The sequence below is a fragment of the Sus scrofa genome, chromosome 9 (assembly GCF_054392235.1).
Source record: "Sus scrofa isolate SSC_HxYL_T2T_F1_AM1 chromosome 9, Sscrofa_HxYL_maternal_Yorkshire_Landrace_v2.0, whole genome shotgun sequence".
NCBI lineage: Eukaryota > Metazoa > Chordata > Mammalia > Artiodactyla > Suidae > Sus > Sus scrofa.
Genome location: NC_139391.1, coordinates 17,381,738 through 17,405,792, shown reverse-complemented (window position 1 = coordinate 17,405,792; position 24,055 = coordinate 17,381,738). Strand labels below are relative to the sequence as shown.

The 24,055-nt window shown below is 40.3% G+C and overlaps 1 protein-coding gene across 20 annotated transcripts in view; it reads right to left on the bottom strand.

Annotated features, from left to right (window-relative positions):
* Positions 1–24,055, bottom strand: part of ANKRD42 (ankyrin repeat domain 42) — a 151,127-nt gene that overhangs the window by 104,184 nt on the left and 22,888 nt on the right. For all 20 annotated transcript variants that reach the window (XR_014814806.1, XM_084975485.1, XM_021062580.2 and 17 more), the window contains 2 exons: positions 6,817–6,942; positions 906–1,011 (listed from right to left, as the gene is read on the bottom strand). Coding sequence is in view for 19 of the 20 variants with exons in the window: in XM_084975485.1 (XP_084831611.1) it covers positions 906–1,011; positions 6,817–6,942 (232 nt within the window). In the remaining variant the exon portion in view is untranslated. The remainder of the gene's footprint in view (positions 1–905; positions 1,012–6,816; positions 6,943–24,055) is intronic.

Sequence of the window (24,055 nt, the reverse complement as noted above, 5' to 3'; positions counted from 1 at the left end):
TTGACCACTGAGCCACAACAGGAACTCGCCTTTTCTTTTTTTTCCTTTTGAACATAGATATTATACTAAGTGAAGTAAGCCAGAGAAAGACAAATGTCATATGATATTGCTTATTTGTGGAATCTTAAAAAAAATGATACAAATAAACTTACATACACAACAGAAATAGACCTACAGACAGAAAACAAACTTATGGTTACTAAAGAGGAAAGAGTGAGGAGAGGAATAAACTAGGAGGTAAGGGTTAACAAATACACACTGCTATGTACACAACAGATAACCAGCAAGAGCTATATAGCACAGAGAACTATACTCAATATTTTCTAATAACCTATAAGGGAAAAGAATCTGAAAAAAATAGATGAAGATATACATATATATGTATTACTGAATCACTTTGGTATAAACCTGTAACTAACACAACACTGCTAATGAAGATACTTCAAGAAAAAAGATTCAAAGTTGTAAAAAAAAAAAAAAAATTCGTGTGACTCCTTTTATTTACTTCTTTTTTATCACACAGTATTTCCCAACCTCTGCATGGGACAATTCTTCATTGTACCCCCCTGTTCTGAGCACTGTAGAATGTTTGGTATCCCTGGACCTGACCTCAGTAAATATTAGAGAAGGTCTCCGTCACTGTGACAACTCCCCCCACAACTTCCACACTTCTAAATGCCCCGCCCGCCCCCAGCAAAGGAGACAATACTACCTCCCAGGTGAGAATCACAGCTTTAGAGAGAAGAGCTGATACACTCTCAAATGTTGATTTAACTTGAAAATTATCATTCCATCAGCACTTAACCAAGTCCTATAATTCCAGAAACCTTCAGAGACTTCTGAGTATAGCAGAGTAAATGCAAAACTTTAAGAACAAAAGAAAGAAACAAAGTAGATAGGGATACCTCTTAGCCACATCACTGGGTTTCTCCCCTGCTTTGTTGGTAATATTACTGTCTGCTCCCATTTTAATTAGCCACTGCAAACACTCTATATGACCTTGTCCAGCAGCTGTAAAAACAAAACAGTAAATGCACACCAAAAGTTACTGTTACTAGTAACAATTTTCTAAAATTTTGGACAGTACCATTACAGAGTATTTTTGCAAATACTTGTCCCTGCGATAATCAACAAAAGTAGGTTGGACAGATGTTTTATTCTCTTTCATTTATTCATTCATTAGACAGATATTTAATCAAATATCTGCAGCACTCAGCCTCTAAGCAGAGAATTTTGCATAAAATATAAGAGTTGGGAGTCTCTGTCGTGGCTCAGTGGTTAACGAATCCGACTAGGAACCATGAGGTTGGGGTTCGATCCCTGGTCTTGCTCAGTGGGTTAAGGATCTGGCGCTGTTGTGAGCTGTGGTCTAGGTTGCAGACGTGGCTCGGATCCAGTGTTGCTGTGGCCCTGGTGTAGGCCAGGAGCTATAGCTCCGATTAGACCCCTAGCCTGGGAACCTCCATATGCCACAGAAGCGGCCCTAGAAATGGCAAAAAGACAAAAAAAATTAATAATAATAAAATATAAAAGGTGAAGTTCAAAGAGGTTATTCAATACCACACAGCCAATAAGCAAGGGATTTGAAGTCATAACCTAGGTTTTTTGGAATCCTAATTCAGTGCTCATCTGCTGTATCCACAGCTCCTGACCAGCCCTGTATCAGGCCAGAATGTGAAAGCAGTCTGTGTGAACATGAAAGGCTTTGAAAACTTTTGCCATCTTGTATAAATAGCTTATCCCTCTGACCCTCACCACAAACTCACAGGCCCCTCTTTGATTACCTAAACTGCTTACCACCTCTCCTTAAACACGTGCACTCAATATTAACTTTCACCTCTATACTCTGCTTATGCGTCTTCTCACCCAGTGCCTATCACTCAGTTATGTGCTCATCTAACTTCTACCCATCCTTCTAGATCCATCTCAAGACTCAGGGAAGCCATGCATAAAAAACTCAAAAAACTGGAGTTCCCGTCATGGCTCAGTGGTTAACAAATCCAATTAGGTCTCACTCAGTGGGTTAAGGATCCGGCGTTGCCATGAGCTGTGGTGGAGGTCAGGTCGCAGACGTGGCTCAGATTCCGCATTGCTGTGGCTCTGGCGTAGGCCAGCGGCTACAGCTCCAATTAGACCCCTGGTCTGGGAACCTCCATATACCTCAGATGCGGCCCTAGAAAAGACAAAAACAAAAAAAAAAAACCCTCAAAAAACTTAAAAGATCTGAGTGTAGGTCTACTAAACGATAAACTGGAGGATAGGAGAGAACTTTGCAAGTGGCTCACACACTGACCCTCGATAAATGTTTATAGAGTTGATAAAAAAATAAGTGAATGAAAAAGTGAATGAAATCTTAATTCTGCTCTATTAGCTGTGTGACCTCAGTCAAAAAACCTGAAGAGAAGGAATTCCTGTTGTGGCTCAGTGGTAACGAATCCAGGATGAGGATGCAGGTTCGTTGCCATGAGCTGTGGTGTAGGTCGCAGACACGGCTCAGAACCTGCATTGCTGTGGCTGTTGTGTAGACTGGCAGCTATAGCTCCGACTCAACCCCCAGCCCGGGAATTTCCATATGCCACACGTGCAGCTCTAAAAAGAAAAAAAAAAAAAAAGAAAGAAAGAAAGAAACCTGAGGAGAAAGAGAAAAATTGGGAATTTGGGATTAACAGATACACACTATATATAAAAGAGTTAAACAACAAGGATCTACCGTATAGCAGAGGGAACTATATTTAATACCTTGTAACAACCTATAATGAAAAAGAATCTGAAAAAAATATGTGTGTGGGTATATGAATATATTGATCACCTTGCTTTACATCTAAAACATTGTAAATTATCTGTAATTTAAAAATATATAAAAAAATAAACCTGATCCCTCTGGATCCCAATTTCCTCATCTTTTACAGAGATGATTTCATATTTATAAGGAGAATACACTGCTGCTTCATAAAACTACAATAAGGATTAAATGTGATGGCAATTTTACACCCTGTGAAATATCATGTAAACATAAGGTACTATTTCTGAATTCCTATGATTTAACCCTTAGCAAGATCTTCTGTTCTTCAATAGCTACTCCTTAACTCCTACTGCATGTTTGTTTGTTTCTTTCTTTGTTTGTTTAGGGCCGCACATGTGGCATATGGAAGTTCCCAGGCTAGGGGTTAAATCAGACCTGTAGCTGCTGGCCTACACCACAACCACAGCAATGAGGGATGCGAGCCATGTCTGCGACCTACACCACAGTTCATGGCAACACTGGATCCTTAACCCACTGAGCAAGGCCAGGGATCAAACCTTTGTCCTTATGGATGCTAATCAGATTCATTTCCGCTGTGCCACAAAAGGAATTCCATACTACTGCATGTTTTTTAATAGCCAGATAAGTTTTGCCACTAATCACATCCTGACTTTTACAATTCCCTAGCTGTATGGTATAAGTATGTAGCTCCTTAGCAGTAAGGTCTGGGTCCCATACTCTCTTCATGGTGCAGGCACATGGTTGGTGCAGAATATACATGTGCTTCAGTAAAATGAATCAAAGAATATGAACTTTGGTATGATTTTGATGCCTTAAAAAGTCAATCTACCTCCAATGCTGGCAACAGAGAGGAAAGGACACAAAGTCAGACCCAGTGACAAAGGAACCCTCTCACTACGGCCCCGCAGCCCAGCTTACGAAAGATCTTTTAAGAACTCTTGTCCTGCTCTCCTCTGCTTGACTCAGAGCCATTGGCCAAATTCACAGTTGGCTCCTGAAGAGCCTGAGGCTTCTCTAAGCAAATCCAAAACCAGCTAACAGAGAATACTAGGGGAATTTCCAGATCTCTAGAAATAACCCCACTTTAGACAAAAAGAGCGACACACTCTGTCCCTAAGAGTTACACGGTCATATTTATGAATCACAGATAATGGTGAGTTTTATAAAACAGTATGAGTGTAACCCAGTACTTTCATAGGTAATGTTTACAATGGGGAGTCGGGGGAAGGTTAATTTATCTACAATGAAATACAATTAAAGTATTTTTACCCCAAATCCTTATTGTATATTGATTAAGATATGCTGATGATTAATTTAACAAAATAAAATTATGCAGTGGCGAGACATTTTAAGAAATTATTTGAAATAATTATGGCTTAAGAACAAATGGATGAGGAGTTCCTATCATGGCTCAGCAGAAATGAATCTGACTAGTATCCATGAGGACACAGGTTCGAACCCTGGCCTTGCTCAGTGGGTTGGGGATCTGGTGTTGCCATGAGCTATGGTGTAGGTCACAGATGCGGTTCAGATCCTGCATTGCTATGGCTGTTCCCTAGCCTGGAAACCTCGATATGCCACAGGTGTGGCCCTAAAAAGACAGAAAGACAAAAAAAAAAAAAAAAAAAAAAAGAACAAATGAATGAAAAGAGAAGTCATATTGGATTTAACAATCAGTAAGTGACTAAGACAAATGCCTCAATCATAGACAATTATTTAATGAATCAATTAAAATGAAAGAAAACGAAGTAGAGAGTAGCTAGATTGACAAGATATGGGAAATATGAATTAAGTTACACGGAGACATCAACTGCTATTCACCCAATTTGGGTATGACCTAAACATATAGATATTCCCTAGGAATAGAGTGATGTACACAAAATACCCCTCCCCCAAGATGTGGCCACTTGTCACCCTTCTACCACAGCATCTGACCCACTCCACCCAGGAGTCCTTAATGGACAGAGAGGCTAGAGAACAGGTCAAGGGCAAACCTTTCTGGTTCCTCCTTACTTTCACTCTCCCACTTTCTCACAAAGGCTGCATCCCAAACACCGTGTTGTACATCAACCTCTTCACAACTTTTTTCCGAGACCCTCATTTCCATCTCAGCTCAAGTGGTAGATAAATGGGTGAGAGAGGCTAAAACCAGCCATCAGTGAAGTTGACTGTTCCTAAAAGATGTTCTATAACAACCACAAGTGAGCCTATCCTCTGCTACAGTGCTACAATGACACCTCACATACACATCAGCAATAAAAACAGGTTATATCTAGCATATGAATTGGGGGGCTTTGCTCCAGGGCACCATATTTTTTTTTTTTTAATTTTACAGCTGCACCTGAAGCATATGGAAGTTCCTGGGTCAGGGACCGAGTCCAAGCCATAGTTGCAACCTCGGTGGCCGCTGCAGCAACTCCAGATCCTTTAACCCACTGCACGGGACAGGAGATCCAACCAGTACCTCAGCAGCGACCTGAACCACTGCAGCCAAATTCTTAACCCACCATGTCACAGTGGGAACCCCCACATTTAAAAAAAAAAATCCATTTTAGGAGCTCCCCTGGTGACAGAGTGGGTTAAGGACCCACTGTTGTCACAGCAGCAGCTTGGGTCATTGCTATGGCATGGGTTCAATCCCTGGCTCTGGAATTCTACATGCCACAGGCACAATTTTTAAAAAAAGACATTTTATGCACATTTTAAGTCTCCTCCTCATTCATAAATCTCATAGTGAAGAGTTTTATGCCTAGACAGTCAGCAAAAATAGATGTAGGGAAATTCTCCAAGTCTAGGGTACGCTGTTTACCAAAGTGGCAACCTCTCTATGATAAGAGAAACTCCTTTCACATTCCTCTTCTTCCTGCTCCACCCATCCTCTCGCTCATAAAACTACTGATACACATGGTGCTTAGATTCTATACTTGAGATACACTGTTAATTAAGTAAATGTTAATGATTAAGAACAGAGCCAACAGGAAGATAATCTGTGATTGGGATTATCAGAAGTTACTTCTGAAATAAAGTCCAATTCAAACACAAGACTGTATTAACAAACCTACTGTCTTTTTACTCTAAGACTTTGAAAAGAATTATCTGCCACTGATTATGAAGAAACTTATAGTACAATATCATGAATGAAGTAGGATGGGAATATACAAGCAGTAGGTTAACAATCTGGTTTTTGATTTTATAAATAAAAGTATGATTGTCAAGAATAAATCCTAGAGTGTAATATTTCCAACACTGAGTTGACAATTTGTTCTTGGGTTTGTTTTTTTTTTGTTTGTTTGTTTGTTTTTAGGGCCGCACTTGAGGCATATGGAAGTTCCCAGGCTAGAGGTTGAATCAGAGCTATAGTTGCTGGCCTACACACAGCCACAGCAATGCCAGATACGAGCCATGTCTGCGACCTACACCTCAGCTGAGCAAGGCCAGGGATCAACCCTGCATCCTCATGGATACCAGTCAGATTTGTTTCTGCTGAGCCATGACGGGAACCCCTGAGTTCAAAATTTAATCAAGTGTGATTAAAAAATAATCAAAAGATCAGTATTTTAGAATTCCATGTAAAAGGAAAGTGAGTACAAAGAGCAGTGGCAGACCTTTTGAAAATTCATTCAAATCTATTGTTCATTGATATTTCTATGAAAGTACAAACATTTTTGCAGAATGCAAGACAGAAGAAAATTCTGCTATACCTTTTTTCAAGAGAGAGAGTTTCCATTTTAATGAATTAGTAGGTATTGTTAGTCCAAAGAAAATGTTAGTCCTCAGAAACTTCTCTGGCAGTGAATTCCACATCTTAACTAATATGGCAGTGTCGCAAGAGAATTTCTTTTGGAATTACCCTTAAATATAATAATGTGTGAACATCTGACATCACAAAAGGAATATCACATTTACGAGAATTAAGCACTATATATACCATATGAGGTAAACTGACATCACATAGGGTATCGGAAAACACATACATTCTCATGTGTTTCTGAAGAACAGTTATTTTCAAAGGCAAATAATAGCAATTGTATCAGAACTGAAACATAACTCACCTTTATGCATAAGAGTAGATCCATTATTATCACGTTCATTAATATTGATTACTCCATCTTGTATTAATTTTTTAAGCATTTCCAAATCACCCTTAAAAGCAGCCACATGACCTGGAAACGCTAAAGCTATGGATAAAAAAAATCAGCATTTCAGTAAACACAGGAGTTGATTCTTTTTCCCTGCCTTAATCAGTCACACATATCAGGTTCAACATTAACTCAAGTATGACTATGTTATATTGGAATTAGTTTAGCTGATGCAATGACAAGTAATAAAAAGAGGATCACAAAGTAAGATTATTAATAAGATCCAGGCTTCCCATCCCTCAGGATCTCCAACATGACAGGAATATACTGTACCAGAACTAGTCTCAGCCATATTCCCTGTTTCCCTTGGGCCACCACAAAACACAAGCAGATGGTCATTTTTCAACCCTTTGTATAGAGACATACTTCGTCTGAAGTCCTGCATTTGTACAAACCACTTCCTCTGTTTACAAGGAAGTGAAGAAAGCAAAAGAACTAGAAGCAGATAAAGTACATGTGTGTGCATATGTGTGTGTACATACATGTATACATATACATGTACTAGGTCAGATGCACCTGACCTAGTACCTAGCATATAGGAAATACTTAATGAAATGTTTTTAATGATAACAACTACATATATTGAGCCCTTACTATGTTTTTTTTTCTTTTTTTTTTTTTTTTTTTTTTGGTCTCTTTAGGGCTGCACTCACAGCATTATAGAAGTTCCCAGGCTAGGGGTCAAATCGGAGCTGTAGCCTCTGGCCTATGCCACAGCCACAGCAATGCCAGATCTGAGGCACGTCTGCGACCTATACCACAGCTCACAGCAACACCGGATCCCTGACCCACTAAACGAGGCCAGGGATCAAACCTGCAACCTCATGGTTCCTGGTCGCATTCATTTCTGCTGTGCCATGATGGAAACTCCTGAGCCCTTACTGAATGTTAGGAATAGCAGTAAGCACTTGTAAGGATTCCTTCCTTTAATCCTCTTAACAACCCTGAGATAAAGCTAACCTCTTTTTTATATATGGAAAGGACACAATCTGGAACACCCAAAGAGTATTTTAAAAATAACAAAGTTGGGAGTTCCCTTGTGGTGAATTGAGTAAAGGATCCAGTATTGCCATTACAATGGCTCAGGTTGCTGCTATGGCACAGATTCCATGCCTGGCCCAGGAATTTTCACATGCCTGTAGGTGTGGCAAAAAAATAAAAAGAACAAAGTTGGAGCCTTAAACTATGGGGGGTGAGGGGCAGGGCAGGAATCATGATGGCAGAGGAGTAGGACATAGAGCTCACCTTCTCCCACAGACACATCAATACACACACACACACACACACACACAGAATGATTCACACAGAACATGTGGTGAACACTGGCAGATCTCAGACTTCCAAAAAAGGGCAAGAAACCCTCCACACAACTGGGTAGAACAAATGGGGAAAAAGAGAGAGAGAGAAGGGGATAAAAGGAATCAGGACAGGACCAGCACTCCTGAGAGGGAGCTGTGAAAGAGGAAAGGAATCCACACTCTGAGAGGCCACCTAACTGACTGGGAGATCAGGTGGGATGAAGGTGGAGCCTCAAAGCCTTGGAGGAAAGCAGCGCAGCCAATTTGAGAAGGACAAAGCAGAGAGAAAGCTGCATAGACCATCGGTACCACCGCCTAGGATACTGCAGCCTCAGACACTTGCACCAGGGGTGGGTTCTGAGACTTGCGACCTGGAGGTCAGTGCTGGGGAGAGGACTAGGGTTGTCTGTGTGGAAACAGCCTGGGGGTGCTGGGGAGCAGTGCTCCACAGGCTGGGTAACAACGCACCACAGCCAAGGGAGAAGAGGAGGCCTGTGCCTGCAAAAGTAAGCCCACATTGCTGGGGAAGGCTAAAGGCGGGGGGGTGGGGGTGGGGAACACGACCAACTTGGGTCCTTCTTTCTCTGTGCATGTGCAGACTCTCAGGCAGCAGAACACCTCCTTCACCAGCTTTGGGGGCAGCTGCAAACCACTGCAACCATCTGGGACTCCAGAGGTGGGCACAGCCCAACACCACTGAGGGTCCCATGACCAGGCAGTGCCTGCAGCCCTGGTCACCTCAGGGGTTGCCCCCATGGAGGGCCCTGCAACTGAGTGCTACCAATTGCCCTCACCTCCCTGGAAGCACCCACAGGCCATACACTGGCACACCCCCTACTGAGAGGTATACACTGAAGAAAAAGACAGCAAACTCCAAACTGAAAAGCAGCTCTCACACCAAAAAAATAAGACTTCACAAGATATTCAGGGACACTCACCCTATAAAAGTAGCCCTGCAAGACCACAGCAGATAACCGTTTTCCCTAAACTCACAGAGAAAAAAAAAAATAAGCAAAATGAAGCAGCACAGGAACCACATCCAGTTAAAAGAACGAGAGAATTCCCCTGACAGAGCAAACAATGAAACGGACTTCTGCAGTCTAATGACACCAAGTTCAAAAAGAGGTAAAGAAAATACCGATGGAATTAAGAACAGCTATCAAAAGTAACAGAGAGTATTTTAAAAAGGAACTAGAAACCACGAGGAGGCACCAAGATAAATTGTAAAATTCATTTGCAGAGGCAAAAGCTGAGGTAAAGGCACTGAACAGCAGAATAAATAATGCAGAGGAACAAATAAGTGACTTGTAAGAGAGAATAACGAAGATGGACCAATCAGGACAGTAGACAGGAAGACAAATGAAAAAAAAAAAGGAAGGAATATAAAAGATCTATGGGATAATATAAAGCAGGCCAATATATTCATACTCATGATGCCAAAAGGAGAAGAAAAAAAGGGGGTTGAAAATATATTTGAGGAAATTGTGGTTGAAAACTTCCCAAATCTAAAGAAAACAAATACCCAGATACAGGAAGCACAGAGGTGCCTGAACAAGTTGAACCCAAACAGACCTACTCTAAGACACATTATAATAAAAATGGCAAATTTAAAGATTAGGAGAGGATTCTAAAGGCAACAAGAGAAAAACAAGGAGTAAATTAGAAGAGAACCCCCATGGGGCTATCAGCTGATTTCTCTACAGAAACACTACAGGCCAGAAGAGAATGGCAAGATATACTTGAAGTTCTAAGAGGGAAAAATGTGCAACCTAGTATACTCTACCCAACAAGATTATCATTTAAAATAGAAGAAGAAACGAAGAATTTGTCAAACAAAAACTAGAAGAATACAGCAATACTAAATCTATTCTAAAAGAAATACTGATAGGTCTCCTCCATATAGGAAAGGAGTAAGAAGATAAAGCACGGGGTAAATAATAATTGGAAAGTATAATCATTTAAATAAGCCATACAAATAAAAAAAACTATTTGTGAAAGCAATGATAATCACAAAGAAAAGGAAAAGGATGAATGTGAAGGTGTAAAAAAGGACATCAAAATCATAAAATGTAGGGAAAAAGAGTAAGAAAATCTAGACTCTTTTTTTTTTTTTTTTTTTTTAGAATATGTTTGAGCCTATATGACTACTAGGCTAAAGCAGGCAGTTATACGAAGGGGTTAACATACTTGATAAAACAGGGCAAGCATAAATCAAAAACAAACACGGGAGTTCCCGTCGTGGCACAGTGGTTAACGAATCCGACTAGGAACCATGAGGTTGCGGGTTCGGTCCCTGCCCTTGCTCAGTGGGTTAACGATCCGGCGTTGCCGTGAGCTGTGGTGTAGGTTGCAGACGCGGCTCGGATCCCACGTTGCTGTGGCTCTGGCGTAGGCCGGTGGCTACAGCTCCGATTCAACCCCTAGCCTGGGAACCTCCATATGCCGGGGGAGCGGCCCAAGAAATAGCAACAACAACAACAACAAAAGACGAAAGACAAAAAAGACAAAAAAGACAAAAAAAAAAAAAAAACACAGATTCACAAAAAAACAAAAAGAAAAGGACATAGGCTTAAAGGAAGAGGAATCACCCAAGCACAATAAGAAAAAGAAAGGAGCAAAGCAGAGAGAGAGTCAACTGGAAAACAAGGTTTAAAATGGCAATTAAAACATATATATCACTAATTACCAGAAATGTCAAGGGACTGAAAGCTCCAAGCTAAAGATACAGGGTAGCAGATTGGATTAAAAAACAAGATCTGGAGAAGGATCAAGATGGCGGGGGAGTAAGACATGGTGCTCACCTTCTCCCACAAACACATCAAAAAAACACATCTACATGTAGAATGATTCACATAGAACATCTACTGAACACTGGCAGAAGAATTAAAACCTCCAAAAAAAAGGCAAGAAACCTTAAACATAAGACAAGATACCATCAAACCCCTAGAAGAGAACATAGGCAAACATACTCTCACATCAACCTTACAAATGTTTTCTCAGGTCAGTCTTCCAAAGCAACAAAAATAAAAGCAAAAATAAACCAATGGGACCTAATCAAACTGACAAGCTTTTGCACAGCAAAGGAAACCATTAAAAAAAAAAAGACAGGAGTTCCCGTCGTGGCGCAGTGGTTAACGAATCCGACTAGGAACCATGAGGTTGCGGGTTCGGTCCCTGCCCTTGCTCAGTGGGTTAATGATCCGGCGTTGCCGTGAGCTGTGGTGTAGGTCGCAGACGCGGCTCGGATCCCGCGTTGCTGTGGCTCTGGCGTAGGCCGGTGGCTACAGCTCCGATTCGACCCCTAGCCTGGGAACCTCCATATGCCGCGGGAGCGGCCCAAGAAATAGCAACAACAGCAACAACAACAACAACAGACAAAAAGACAAAAAGACAAAAAAAAAAAAAAAAAAAAAAAAAAAAAAAAAGACAACTCACAGAATGCCAGAAAATAGTTTCAAACAATGCAACTGGCGAGGGCTAAAATACACAACTTACACAACTCAACAGCAAAAAAGCCAACAACCCAATTGAAAAATGGGCAAAAGACCTGAGTAGACATTTCTCCAAAGAAGATATACAGATGGCCAACAGACACATGAAAAAATGCTCAGCATCACTGGTTATTAGAGAAATATACATCAAAACTACTGTGAGGTACCAGTCAGAATGGCCATCATTCATAAATCCACAAATCACAAATGCTGGAGAGGGTGTGGAGAAAAAGGAACCCTCCTGCACTGTTGGTGGGAATGTAAACTGGTACAACCACTATGGAAAACAGCATGGAGGTACCTCAGAAAACTAAACAGAGAACTACCATATGACCCAACAATCCCACTCTTGGACATATATCCAGACAAAACATTCCTTGAAAAAGACATGTGGAGTTCCCATCATGGCGCAGTGGTTAACGCATCTGACTAGGAACCATGCAGCTGCAGGTTTGATCCCTGGCCTTGCTCAGTGGGTTAAGGATCCGGCGTTGTCCTGAGTTGTGGTGTAGCTTGCAGATGCGGCTCAGAATCTGTGTTGCTGTGGCTCTGGCATAGGCCGGTGGCTACAGCTCTGATTAGACCCCTAGCCTGGGAACCTCCATATGCCGTGGGAGCAGCCCTAGAAAAGGCAAAAAAAAAAAAAAAAAAAAAAAAAAAAAGACATATGCACCCACATGTTCATTGTAGCACTATTCACAATAGCCAAGACATGGAAACAACATAAATGTCCATCGACAGATGATTGGATTAAGATGTAGTGTATATATACACAATAGAATACTACTCAGCCATAAAAAAGAACAAAACAATGCCATTCACAGCAACATGGTTGGAACTAGAGACTCATACTAGGTGAAGTAGGTCAGAAAGAGAAAGACAAATACCATATGATATCCCTTATATCTGAAATCTAATATATGGCACAAATGAAAAGAAAATCATGCATGTATACATTCTTTTTCCTCACATTATCATGCTCCTGTACAGTAGAAAATTGACAGAACACTGTAAACCAGCTATAATGGAAAAAATAAAAACCATTATTAAAAAAATAAAAAGGAAAGGGATTCAAAGAGTTGTTGAGACGATATACACTTGTCACACAAAACACAGGCTTTTAGCTAGAACACTGCTGTTTCTCCAAGTACATTAAAAATTAACTGCAAGAAAAAAAAAATCATGGACATGGAGAACAGACTTGCAGTTGCCAAGGGGGAGGGTCAGGGATGGATTGGGAATTTGGGGTTAACAAATGCAAACTATTGCCTTTGGAATGGATAAGCAATGAGATCCTGCTGTATAGCACTGGGAACTATATATAGTCACGTGATGAAGCGTGATGGAGGATAATGTGAGAAAAAGAATGTACATATATGTATGTGTGACTGGGTCTCTTTGTCATACTGCAGAAAACTGACAGAACACTGTAAACCAGCTATAATGGAAAAAATAAAAATCATTTTTTTAAAAAAGGCAAGAAACCCTTCACATAACTGGGTCGATCAAAAGAAAAAAAAAAAAAAGACAGACATGTAGAGAGAGAAAAGGAAATAGGACAGGACAAGCACTCCTGAGAGGGGAGCTATTATAGAGAAAAGGAACCCATACCCTAGGAAGTCACCTTACCAACAGGGAGATCAGCCAAGATGGAGGGACCTCAAAGTCACTGAAAAAAGTGCAGCAGCAAAGCAAAGTGAAAGCTGCACAGATATCTGCACCACAGCCCCCAGACACCACAGCCTGAGTTGTTTAGGCAAGGACTGGGTGCTGAGACTCAGGCTCCAGAGGTCAGTTCCAGGGAGAGGACTAGGGCTGGAGAACTGCGTGGAGAAAGCCTGAGGGGCTAGGGAGCAGTGTGCCATGGGCTGGGGAGCCAAACACTACAGCCGTGGGAATCCAGGAGGAGGTCTGAGCTCATGTCCTATGGAGGAGAAGTAAGGTGCCATTGTTGGGGAGGGCAATAGGAGGATGGACAGATCACCATAGGAACCTCTTTCCCTGCACACATGCAGGCTCTCAGAGGATGGGGCACCTCTGGCGCAGGTTAAGGGTGGAAAGACACCGCTTGCTTGGCTACAGGAGACCAGGCACCTCTTGTGCAGGCTATAGGTGCCAGGATACCTCTTGTATGGGCTAAGGGCAGCAGGGGGCTAAGCACAACACAGTGCTTCTTGCATGATCCACAGACAGCAAAGACAAACCACAACAGTCATCTCAGAAACCAGAGCAGGGTGTGGCCCATTACTACCAGGTCTCTGAACAGGCTCCACCTGTGGCCCCAGTCATCTCAGAGGTCAGCAAAACATAGGGCACTGCAACCGAGCACCACCCTTTGTTGATCTCACTCTCCTGGGAACACACCTGCCCTGCTGCTGCCACTGCCAAACACTCTGGGCACTTCCTACACATGTCAGATCACTGTCACTTCCCAGGACCCTACAACTAGAAGCAGCCTGTGCAGCACCTCCTGAGTGAGCTAAGCAGGATGGGGTGCTTCTTTCATGGTCTACAGGTGGCAGGGGCAAACCACCACAGTTATCTCTGACACCAGAAGGGGGCACGGCCCACCACCACTAGGGGTCCATAAACAGGCACCACTTGTGGCCCCAATCATCTCAGAGGGCACCACAGAGGAGGGCACTGCAACAGAACATCACCCGTTGTTGCTCTCACTCCCCTGGGAACTCACACACCCTATCATCGCCACTGCCAAATGTTCCAGGCAAAACTTAAATCTGCCTGAGGCCCATTACCACTTCCCAGGGCCCTGCAACTAGGAGTAGCCTAAGCCACCTTCCTGCAGGTCCTTGCTACTTTCAAGAGCCCAGCAACCAGGCACTGACTACTAGCCCTGTCCACTGCCTCCTCTTCCCTGGAAACACACTGAGTACCCTATCAAGGGGATAACAGCCTGCTCACACTGAAGAAAGAGACAGCAAATATCTAAACTCCCATGCCAAAAATAAATAGTAACCTCCCCAAAATACAAACAGGTGCTCTTGCATAGAAATAGCCCTCCAAGACTACAGTAGTTGGTTTCCCTAAACTCATAGAAAAATAAAAACATAAGCTAAATGAAGAAGCTCAGGAACAATTCCCAGTTAAAGGGAGAATTCAGCTGAACCAACAATGAAATAGGCCTCTGGGTTCAAAGGTTCATAGACACTGAGTTCAAAAAGGAGATAGGGAAAATACTGGAGCAATTAAGGGTGAACATGAAGGAATTAAGAGCACATATAAACAGTAATGCAGATAATATGCATATATGAAATATAAGGAGGAGCCAAGAAAAATGAGAATATTCATTTACAGAGACACAAATTCAGTTAAAGACACTCAACAGCAGAATGAATAATGCAGAGGAATCAGTGACTTGAAGATACAATAATGGAAATCACCCAATCAGGACAGCAGACAGAAAACCAAATGAAAAAACATGAAACAATGTAAGAGATCTATGGAATAATATAAAGTGGGCCAATCTACACATAATAGGAATTCCAGGAGGAGAAGAAAAAGAAAAGGAGATTGAAAATATATTAGAAGAAATTAGGTCTCAAAACATTCCAAATCTAAAGGAAACAGTTATCAAGATATAGTAAGCACAGAGGGCCCCAAACAAGTTGAACCCAAAGAGACGCACAACAAGACATATTATAATAAAAATGGCAAGAGTTAAAGATAAAGAGAGGATTCTAAAGGCAGCAAGAGAAAAACAAAGTGTTAATTATAAGGGAACCTCTATAAGACTATCAGCTGATTTCTCTACAGAAACACTAGAGGCCAGAAGAGAGTGGCGAGATATATTAAAAGTTCTAAGAGGGAAAAATGTGCAGCCTGGATACTCTACCCAGCAAGAAGATCATTTAAAATAGAAGGAAAAATAAAGAATTTCTCCAACAAACAAAAACTAAAAGAGTACAGCAATACTAAACACATTCTAAAAGAACTCCTGAAATTGCTTCTCTAAATAAAAAAGAAGAAACAGAATGGAGGAAATCAAAATTGGAAAAAAAAAATCACTTAAATAAGCCAATATACAGATTTATTTAAAAAAAAAAACCTACTGTAAAAAGTGATGATAAACATAAGGAACAGCAAAAGGACACACATGAAGAGGCTAAAAAAGGACTTTAAAATCATAGAATGTTGGAAAAGAAAGTAAGAATATCTATAATTTTTTTTATAATATGTTTGAGCCTATAGGACTAACAAGCTAAAGCAAGCAGATACAGGAAAGGGTTACCATACTTGAAAAACAAGACAACCACAAATCAAAACCAAATATTACATTCACAAAAACTAAAAGGACACAAGCATAAAATAAAAGGAAATCAACCAACCAAAAAAAGAAAGGAACAAAGGAAAAACATACAATCAATGGGAAAACAAGGTTTAAAATGGCAATAAATACATATTTATCAATAATTACTTTAAATGTCAATTGACTGAATGTTCCAATCAAAAGACACAGGTGGCAGATGGGATAAAAAAGTAAAAGCCTATAATATGCTGGCTACAAGAAACTCACCTTAGGGCAAAGGATACATATAGACTGAAAGTGAGGGGATGGGAAAAGATATTTCATGCCAATGGACAAGACAGGAAAGCAGGAGTTGCAATACTTATACCAGACAAAATAGACTTTAAAGAGAAGGCCATAAAAAAAGACAAAGAAGGACACTATATAAAGGTAAAAGGAACCATTCGAGAAGAGGATATTACAGTATCAATATATAAGCCCCAATATAGGAGCAGCCAAATACATACAACAAATACTAACAGACATAAAAGGAGCAATTGATGGGAATACAATAACAGTAGGAATCTTTAACACTCCACTCACATCAATGGGCATATCATCTACAAAGAAAATCAACAGGCAACAGAGATCCTAAATGATGCAATAGAATACTTAGACTTAGTTGACATTTTCAGGACATTACATCCAAAAAAATTACAACATGCATTCTTTTCAAGTGCACATGGAACATTCTCAAGGATTGACCACATACTGGTGAACAAAGCTAACCTCAACAAATTTAAGAATATAGAAATTATTTTGAGTATCTTCTCTGACCACAATGGCATGAAACTAGAAATCAACCTCAGGAAAAGAAATGAGAAAAAAACTGACTACATGGAGACTAAACATTATGCTACTAAAACACCAATGTGTCAATGAGGAAATCAAGAGGGAAATTTAAAAATACCTTGAGACAAATGATAATGAAGACACAGCCACTAGAAATCTATGGGATGCCACAAAAGCACTGCTTAGAGGGAAATTCATGGCAATACAGGTCTTCCTCGAAAAAGAAGAAAAATCTCAAATCAACAACTTGACCCACCTCCTAAATGAATTAGAAAAAGAACAAACAAAACCTAAAGTCAATAGAAAGAAGGAAATCCTAAAGATCAGAGAGGAAATCAATAAAATAGAGATTCAAAAAACAATAGAAAAAAAATCAATAAAACCAAGAGCTGGTTCTTTGAAAAGGTAAACCAAATTGACAAACCTCTAGCCAGATTCACCAAGAAGAGGAAAGAAAAAACCAAATAAACAAAGTAAGAAATTAAAAAGGAGAAATCTCAATGGATACTGCAGAAATACAAACCATAAGAGAATACTATGAACAACTATATGCCAACAAATTTGACAACCTAGAAGAAATGGACAACTTTCTAGAGACTTACAGCCTGCCAAAACTGAAACAAGGAGAAATAGATTGACTGAACAGACTGACCACTAGAAAAACACTCCCTACAAATAAAAGTCCAGGACCAGATGGCTTCACAGGCGAATTCTACCAAACATACAAAGAGGAACTTGTACCCATCTTTCTTAAACTTTTCCAAAAGGTTGAAGAAGAAGGAACACTCCCAAAGACATTCTATTCTATGACGCCACCATCACCCTAATACCAAAGTCAGACAAAGCTACTACCAAAAACGACAACTATAGGCCAATATCTTTTAATGAATATAGACGCAAAAATTCTCAACAAAATTTTAGCAAACCAAATCCAACAACATATAAAAAAAGATCATACATCACGACCAAGTGGGATTCATCCCAGATTCACAAGGATGGTTCAACATATGCAAATCCATCAACATCATACTCTACATGAACAAAGGAAAAGTCAAAAAATCACATGATCATCTCAAAAGATGCAGAAAAAGCATTTAACAAAGTCCAGCATCCATTCACGATGAAAACTCTTACCAAAATGGGTACAAAGGGAACATACCTTAACATAATAAAAGCCATTTATGACTAACCCACAGCAAATACAATACTCAATGGAGAAAAGCTGAAAGCCTTCCCACTAAAATCTGCAACAAGACAGGGATACCCACTCTCACCACTTTTATTCAACAAAGTACTGGAAGTCCTAGCCACAGCAATCCAAAAAACAAAAGAAATAAAACATATCCAAATTGGAAGAGAAGAGGTAAAATTGTCACTGCGTGCAGATGACATAATACTATATATAGAAAACCCCAAGGACTCAACCCAAAAACTACTTGAACTGATCAACAAATTCAGCAAAGTAACAGGATATAAGCTTAACATTCAGAAATCAGTCGCATTTCTGTATACTAACAATGGAAATACTAGAAAAGGAATACAAAAATACAATCCCGGAGTTCCCGTCGTGGCGCAGTGGTTAACGAATCCGACTAGGAACCATGAGGTTGCGGGTTCAGTCCCTGCCCTTGCTCAGTGGGTTAACGATCCGGCGTTGCCGTGAGCTGTAGTGTAGGTTGCAGACGCGGCTCGGATCCCGCGTTGCTGTGGCTCTGGCGTAGGCTAGTGGCTACAGCTCCGATTCAACCCCTAGCCTGGGAACCTCCATATGCCGGGGGAGCGGCCCAAGAAATAGCAACAACAACAACAACAAAAGACAAAAGACAAAAAAAAAAATACAATCCCTTTTAAAATCATACCCCAAAAAATCAAATACTGCGAATAAACCTGACCAAGGAGGCAAAAGACTTAACATGCTGAGAACTATACAGCATTAATCAAGGAAATTAAAGAGGACTCAAAGAAATGGAAAGATAGTCCATGCTCCTGAGTTAGAATTAACAGCGTAAAAATGGCCATCCTATCCAAAGCCATCTACAGATTTAATGCAATCCCTATCAAATTACCCAGGACATTTTGCACAGAACTACAACAAACAATCCAAATTTACATCAAACCCCAAAAGACCCAGAATTGCCAAAGCAATCCTGAGGAACAAAAACCAAGCAGGAGGCATAACTCTCCCAGACTTCAGGGAATATTACAAAGCTACAGTAAACAAGACAGTGTGGTATTGGTTCCAAAACAGACATACAGACCAATGGAACAGAACAGAGAACCCAGAAGTAAACCCAGACACATACGGTCAATTAATCTTTGACAAAGGAGGCAAGAATATAAAAGGGGGAAAAGATAGTCTTTTCAGCAAGTGGTGCTGGGAAAACTGGACAGCTGCATGTAAATCAATGAAACCGGAACACACCCTCACACCATGCACAAAAATAAACTCAAAATGGCTTAAAGACTTAAATGTAAGACAAGACACCATCAAGCTCCTAGAAGAGAACACAGGCAAAACATCCTCTGATATCAACCTTACAAATGTTTTTTTAGGTCAGTCTTCCAGAGTACAGAAATAAAATCAAGAATGAACCAAGGGGACCTAATCAAATTGATAAGCTTTTGCACAACAAAGGAAAGCGTTAAAAAAAAAAAAGACAACCTACAGAATGGGAGAAAACAATCTATAGAATGGGAGAAAATAGTCACAAACAATGCACTGACAAGGCCTTAATCTCCAAAATATATAAATGACTCATATAAGCTGACAAGAAAAGCCAATAACCCAATTGAAAAATGGGCAGAAGACCTGAATAGACAAAGACATATGGATGGCCAACAGGCATATGAAAACTACTCAACACACAAATTATTAGAGAAATGCAAATCGAAACTACAATGAGGTACCACCTCATGCCTGTCAGAATGGCCATCATTAGTAAGTCCACAAATAACAAATGATGGAGAGGGTATGGAGAAAAGGGTAGCCTCCTACATTGCTGGTGGGAATATAATTTGGCACAACTACTATGGAAAACAGTATTAAAGTTCCTCAGAACTTCTTATATGCCATGTGCAGCCCTAAAAAGCCAAAAAGGAAGAAAGGGGGGGATGGGGGGATGGGGGGATGGGGGGAGGGAGGGTGGGTGGAAGAAAAGCATAAATTGACAGAACATTGTAAATCAACTTACTAAAAAAAATACCTTTTCAAATAACACTTTAAAAAATACCTAAGAATAAACCTCACCACAGAGGTGAAAGACTAAAATGAGGTATTACTCATACCGTCAGAATGGCCATCATTAATAAGTCTACAAATAACAAATGCTGGAGAGGGTGTGGTGAAAAGGGAATCCTCCTATACAAGTGGTGGAAATGTAAATTGGTCACAACCACTATGGAAAACAGTAATGGAAATTCATCAGAAAACTAAATATAGAATTACCATATGATCCAGCAATCCCATTCCTGGGTATATATCTGGACAAAACCATAATTCAAAAAGATACATGCACCTCTATGTTCACTGCAGCACTACTCTCAATAGCCAAGACATACAAACAACCTAAATGTCCATCTACAGATGAATGGATTAAGATGTGGTACATATGTACAATGGAATACTGCTCAGCCATATTAAAGAACAAAATAATGCCATTCTCAACGATATGGATGCAATAGAGATTCTCTTAGGTGAAGTCAGAAAGAGAAGGACAAATACCACATGATATCACTTTACATGTGGAATCTAAAATTTGGCACAAATGAACCTATCTACCACTTAAAAGTCTCACAGACATAGAGAACATAATTGTGGTTGCCCATGGGGGAGGGAACGGGATGGACTGGGAGTTCTGGGTTAGTAGATACAAACTATTATATTTAGAATGGACAAGCAATGAGGTCCTACTGTATAGCACAGGAACTATATCCAGTCTTTGTGACAGACTACGATAGAAGATAACATAAGAAAAGGAATGTGTATGCATACACACACACACACGCATGACTAGGTCACTTTGCTGTACAGCAGAAACTAGCACTGTATCGTAAATCAACTAATTTTTGCCTTTTTTTTTTTTTTTTTTTTTTTTTTTTTTTTTTTTTTTTTTTGCTTTTTCAGGCCCACACTTGTGGCTTATGAAGTTCCTAGGCTAAGGGTTGAATCAGAGCTACAGCTGCCAACACCACAGCCACTGCAACGTGGGATCTGTGCCACATCTGTGATTTATGCCGCAGCTGTTGGCAATGCTGGATCTTTAACTCACTGAGCAAGACCAAGGATTGAACTTGCATCCTCGTGGATATATGTCAGGTTCTTAATCCACTGAGCCACAATGGCAACTCCTAAATCAACTATAATTAAAAAAAAAAAAAACTATCTGACTGTAAGTCTTAGCATGAAGCTACGATAATCAAAACTGTGTAGTACTGGCAAATAAACAGACATCAATAAGACAGGATGTATAAACAAAATCCACACAAAGGATTATTATTCAGCAATAAAAAGGAATGAACTATCGGAGTTCCTGTTGTGGCTCAGTGGAAACAAATCTGACTCACATCCATGATGATGCAGGTTCAATCCCTGGCCTCGCTGAGTTGGTTAAGGATCCAGCATTACTGTGAGTTGTGGAGTAGCTCACAGACATGGCTTGGATCCCATGTTACTTCGGCTGTGGCGTAGGCCCCCAGCTACAACTCCAACTCAACCCCTAGCCTGGAAATTGCCATATGCTGCGAGTGCAGCCCTAAAACAAACAAAAAAAAAGGAGTGAACTATTGATATATATAACACGAATGAATCGAGTTCCATTAGAAAGTTCAAATTAACATACAGTGATAGAAAAGAAATCAGTGGGTGTGTGGGTCCAGGATGAAAGGAAGGACGATCTGCAAGGGGGTATGAAAAACCCAAGTGATGGAAGTGTTCTGTATTTGACTGTGGTGGTGGGTTCATGACATATCAAAACTCATTGAACTGCATAATTTAAATAAACACACTCTACTGTATGTAAACAATACTTTAATAAAGTAGCTTTTTGGGGGGGGGGGTCTCACCCACAGCCTGTGGAAGTTCTCAAACCAGGGTTCCAACCTATGCTAAGTTGTGACCTGTGCCACAGCTGCAGCAACATCCAATCTCTAACCTGCTGCACCACACATGAGCTTCCTAGATTTTTTTTAAAGGATATCATTTGTGAAAAAACAAGCCATAGTGTGAGAGAAAATATCTGTATCAGATAAATTTAATAAAGATTGATAATAAGACAATATGAAAGAACTCTAATTATTTAAAAAAGGACAAAGAGGCGTTCCCATCATGGCGCAGTGGTTAATGAATCTGACTAGGAACCATGAGGTTGCGGGTTCCAATCCCTGGCCTTGCTCAGTGGGTTAAGGATCCGGCATTGCCGTCAGCTGTGGTGTAGGTTGCAGACGTGGCTCAGATCCCGCGTTGCTGTGGCTCTGGTGTAGGCCGGTGGCTACAGCTCCGATTAGACCTCTAGCCTGGGAACCTCCATATGCCGTGGGGAGAAGCCCTAGAAAAGGCAAAAAGACAAAAAAAAAAAAAAAAAAAAAAAAAAAAAAAAAAAAGACAACACAGTTCTACAGATAGAGGAGACAACTAAATAGCCAATATGAAACAATGTTCACCCTCATTAGTAAATCAAAAGGTTAGGGTTAGGGTTAATCAAAACACAAATTAAACCTCTTCAGAAATTTTGAAAGTCTGACAATACTGAATATTGTTTCTCTAAATTCTCACCAAACACAGCTGATGAGAGCGTAAATTTCTACAAACACTTTCATGAAGAATGCAGCATTTATATCTACTTGATGCTGAAGACGGGCATATCTCATCAAGTAAAAACTGAAGTAGTTTCTCAACGATTTACCAAGGCAGAGCTCTTAACTCTTAACCTTCAGAGAAAAGAGGCAGCACCTCAAGAAGCTTCAATCAACGACCCCAGTGTGCACACAAATAGCATTTTCTACGTGGGCTGTGTGTGAAAAAGGTAGTGGAGCACTTCTCTTAAGAACCTCTTGTACATGTACACAAGGACACATACAAGAATATCCATTTCATATTGACTGTAATACTGAAAACTGTAAACAATCAAAATGTCAAATTGGAGAACGGATGAATAATATTTTTTATAAAATGCAATACTACACAAACAGAAAAACTAGGATACAGCTTTCTATCTAATAAATCTCAAAAGGCATACTATCTTGTGAAAAAACCAAGTATAGAAGGGGGATACATACTGTTTTAGGCCATTTTTATAGTCTTTTTTTTTTTTTTTTGTCTTTTTGCCTTTCCTAGGGCCGCTCCCCACAGCATATGGAGGTTCCCAGGCTAGGGGTTTAGCCAAAGCTGTAGCCACCAGCCTACACCAGAGCCACAGCAATGCCAGATCCGAGCCGCGTCTGCAACCTACACCATAGCTCACGGCAACACCAGATCCTTAACCCACTGAGCAAGGCCAGGGATCGAACCCCCAACCTCATGGTTCCTAGTCTGATTTGTTAACCACTGAGCCACGATGGGAACTCCATTTTTATAAAGTCTTCAATGAAGTTTCAAAGACCACTAGTTGTGTGCTACAATCCCTTTACTTCAATAGTAAGAGAGCTGCAGCTGAGCTGAGGCCCCTCAACTAGGCACTAAGTTCCCCAGTCTTCCTTGCAGCCTGGTGTGGCCATATGACTAAATTCTTGCCAAAAGGAAGTAAGCAAAATTCATGAGTGTGGAGTAGCAGGTTAAAGATCTGGTGTCATCACTGCAGTGGCTCAGATTGCAACTATGGTGCAGGTTTGATTGCTGGCCCAGGAACTTCAGCATACAGTGGGCATGCATGCATGCAAAAAAAAAAAAAAAAAAAAAAGTGATGAATGCAAATTAGATATTGAAAATCCTGGCTTATACTCTTATTCTCTCTCCATCTCTGGCAGAATCAGCAACAACTAAAGAGAGCTAGCTGGGAACATAGTAGGTCCCTGAATGACTGCACAGAACAGTCACTCTCAAACATGGGGTACCATATAAATGAAATAAACTTATTTAAGTTGCTGAATTTTACGATTTCTTGTTTTAACTGTTTAGTCTCTTACTCTAAAATACACAAAATACTACTACATATTTTTCAAGTGTGTGTGTATGTGTGTGTATACTATAAAACCAAAGAATGGAATTATAAATCTATAGACCTCTGAGGAAGGAGAAAAGGGAGTGACAGAACTAAGAAACTTCAACTGTA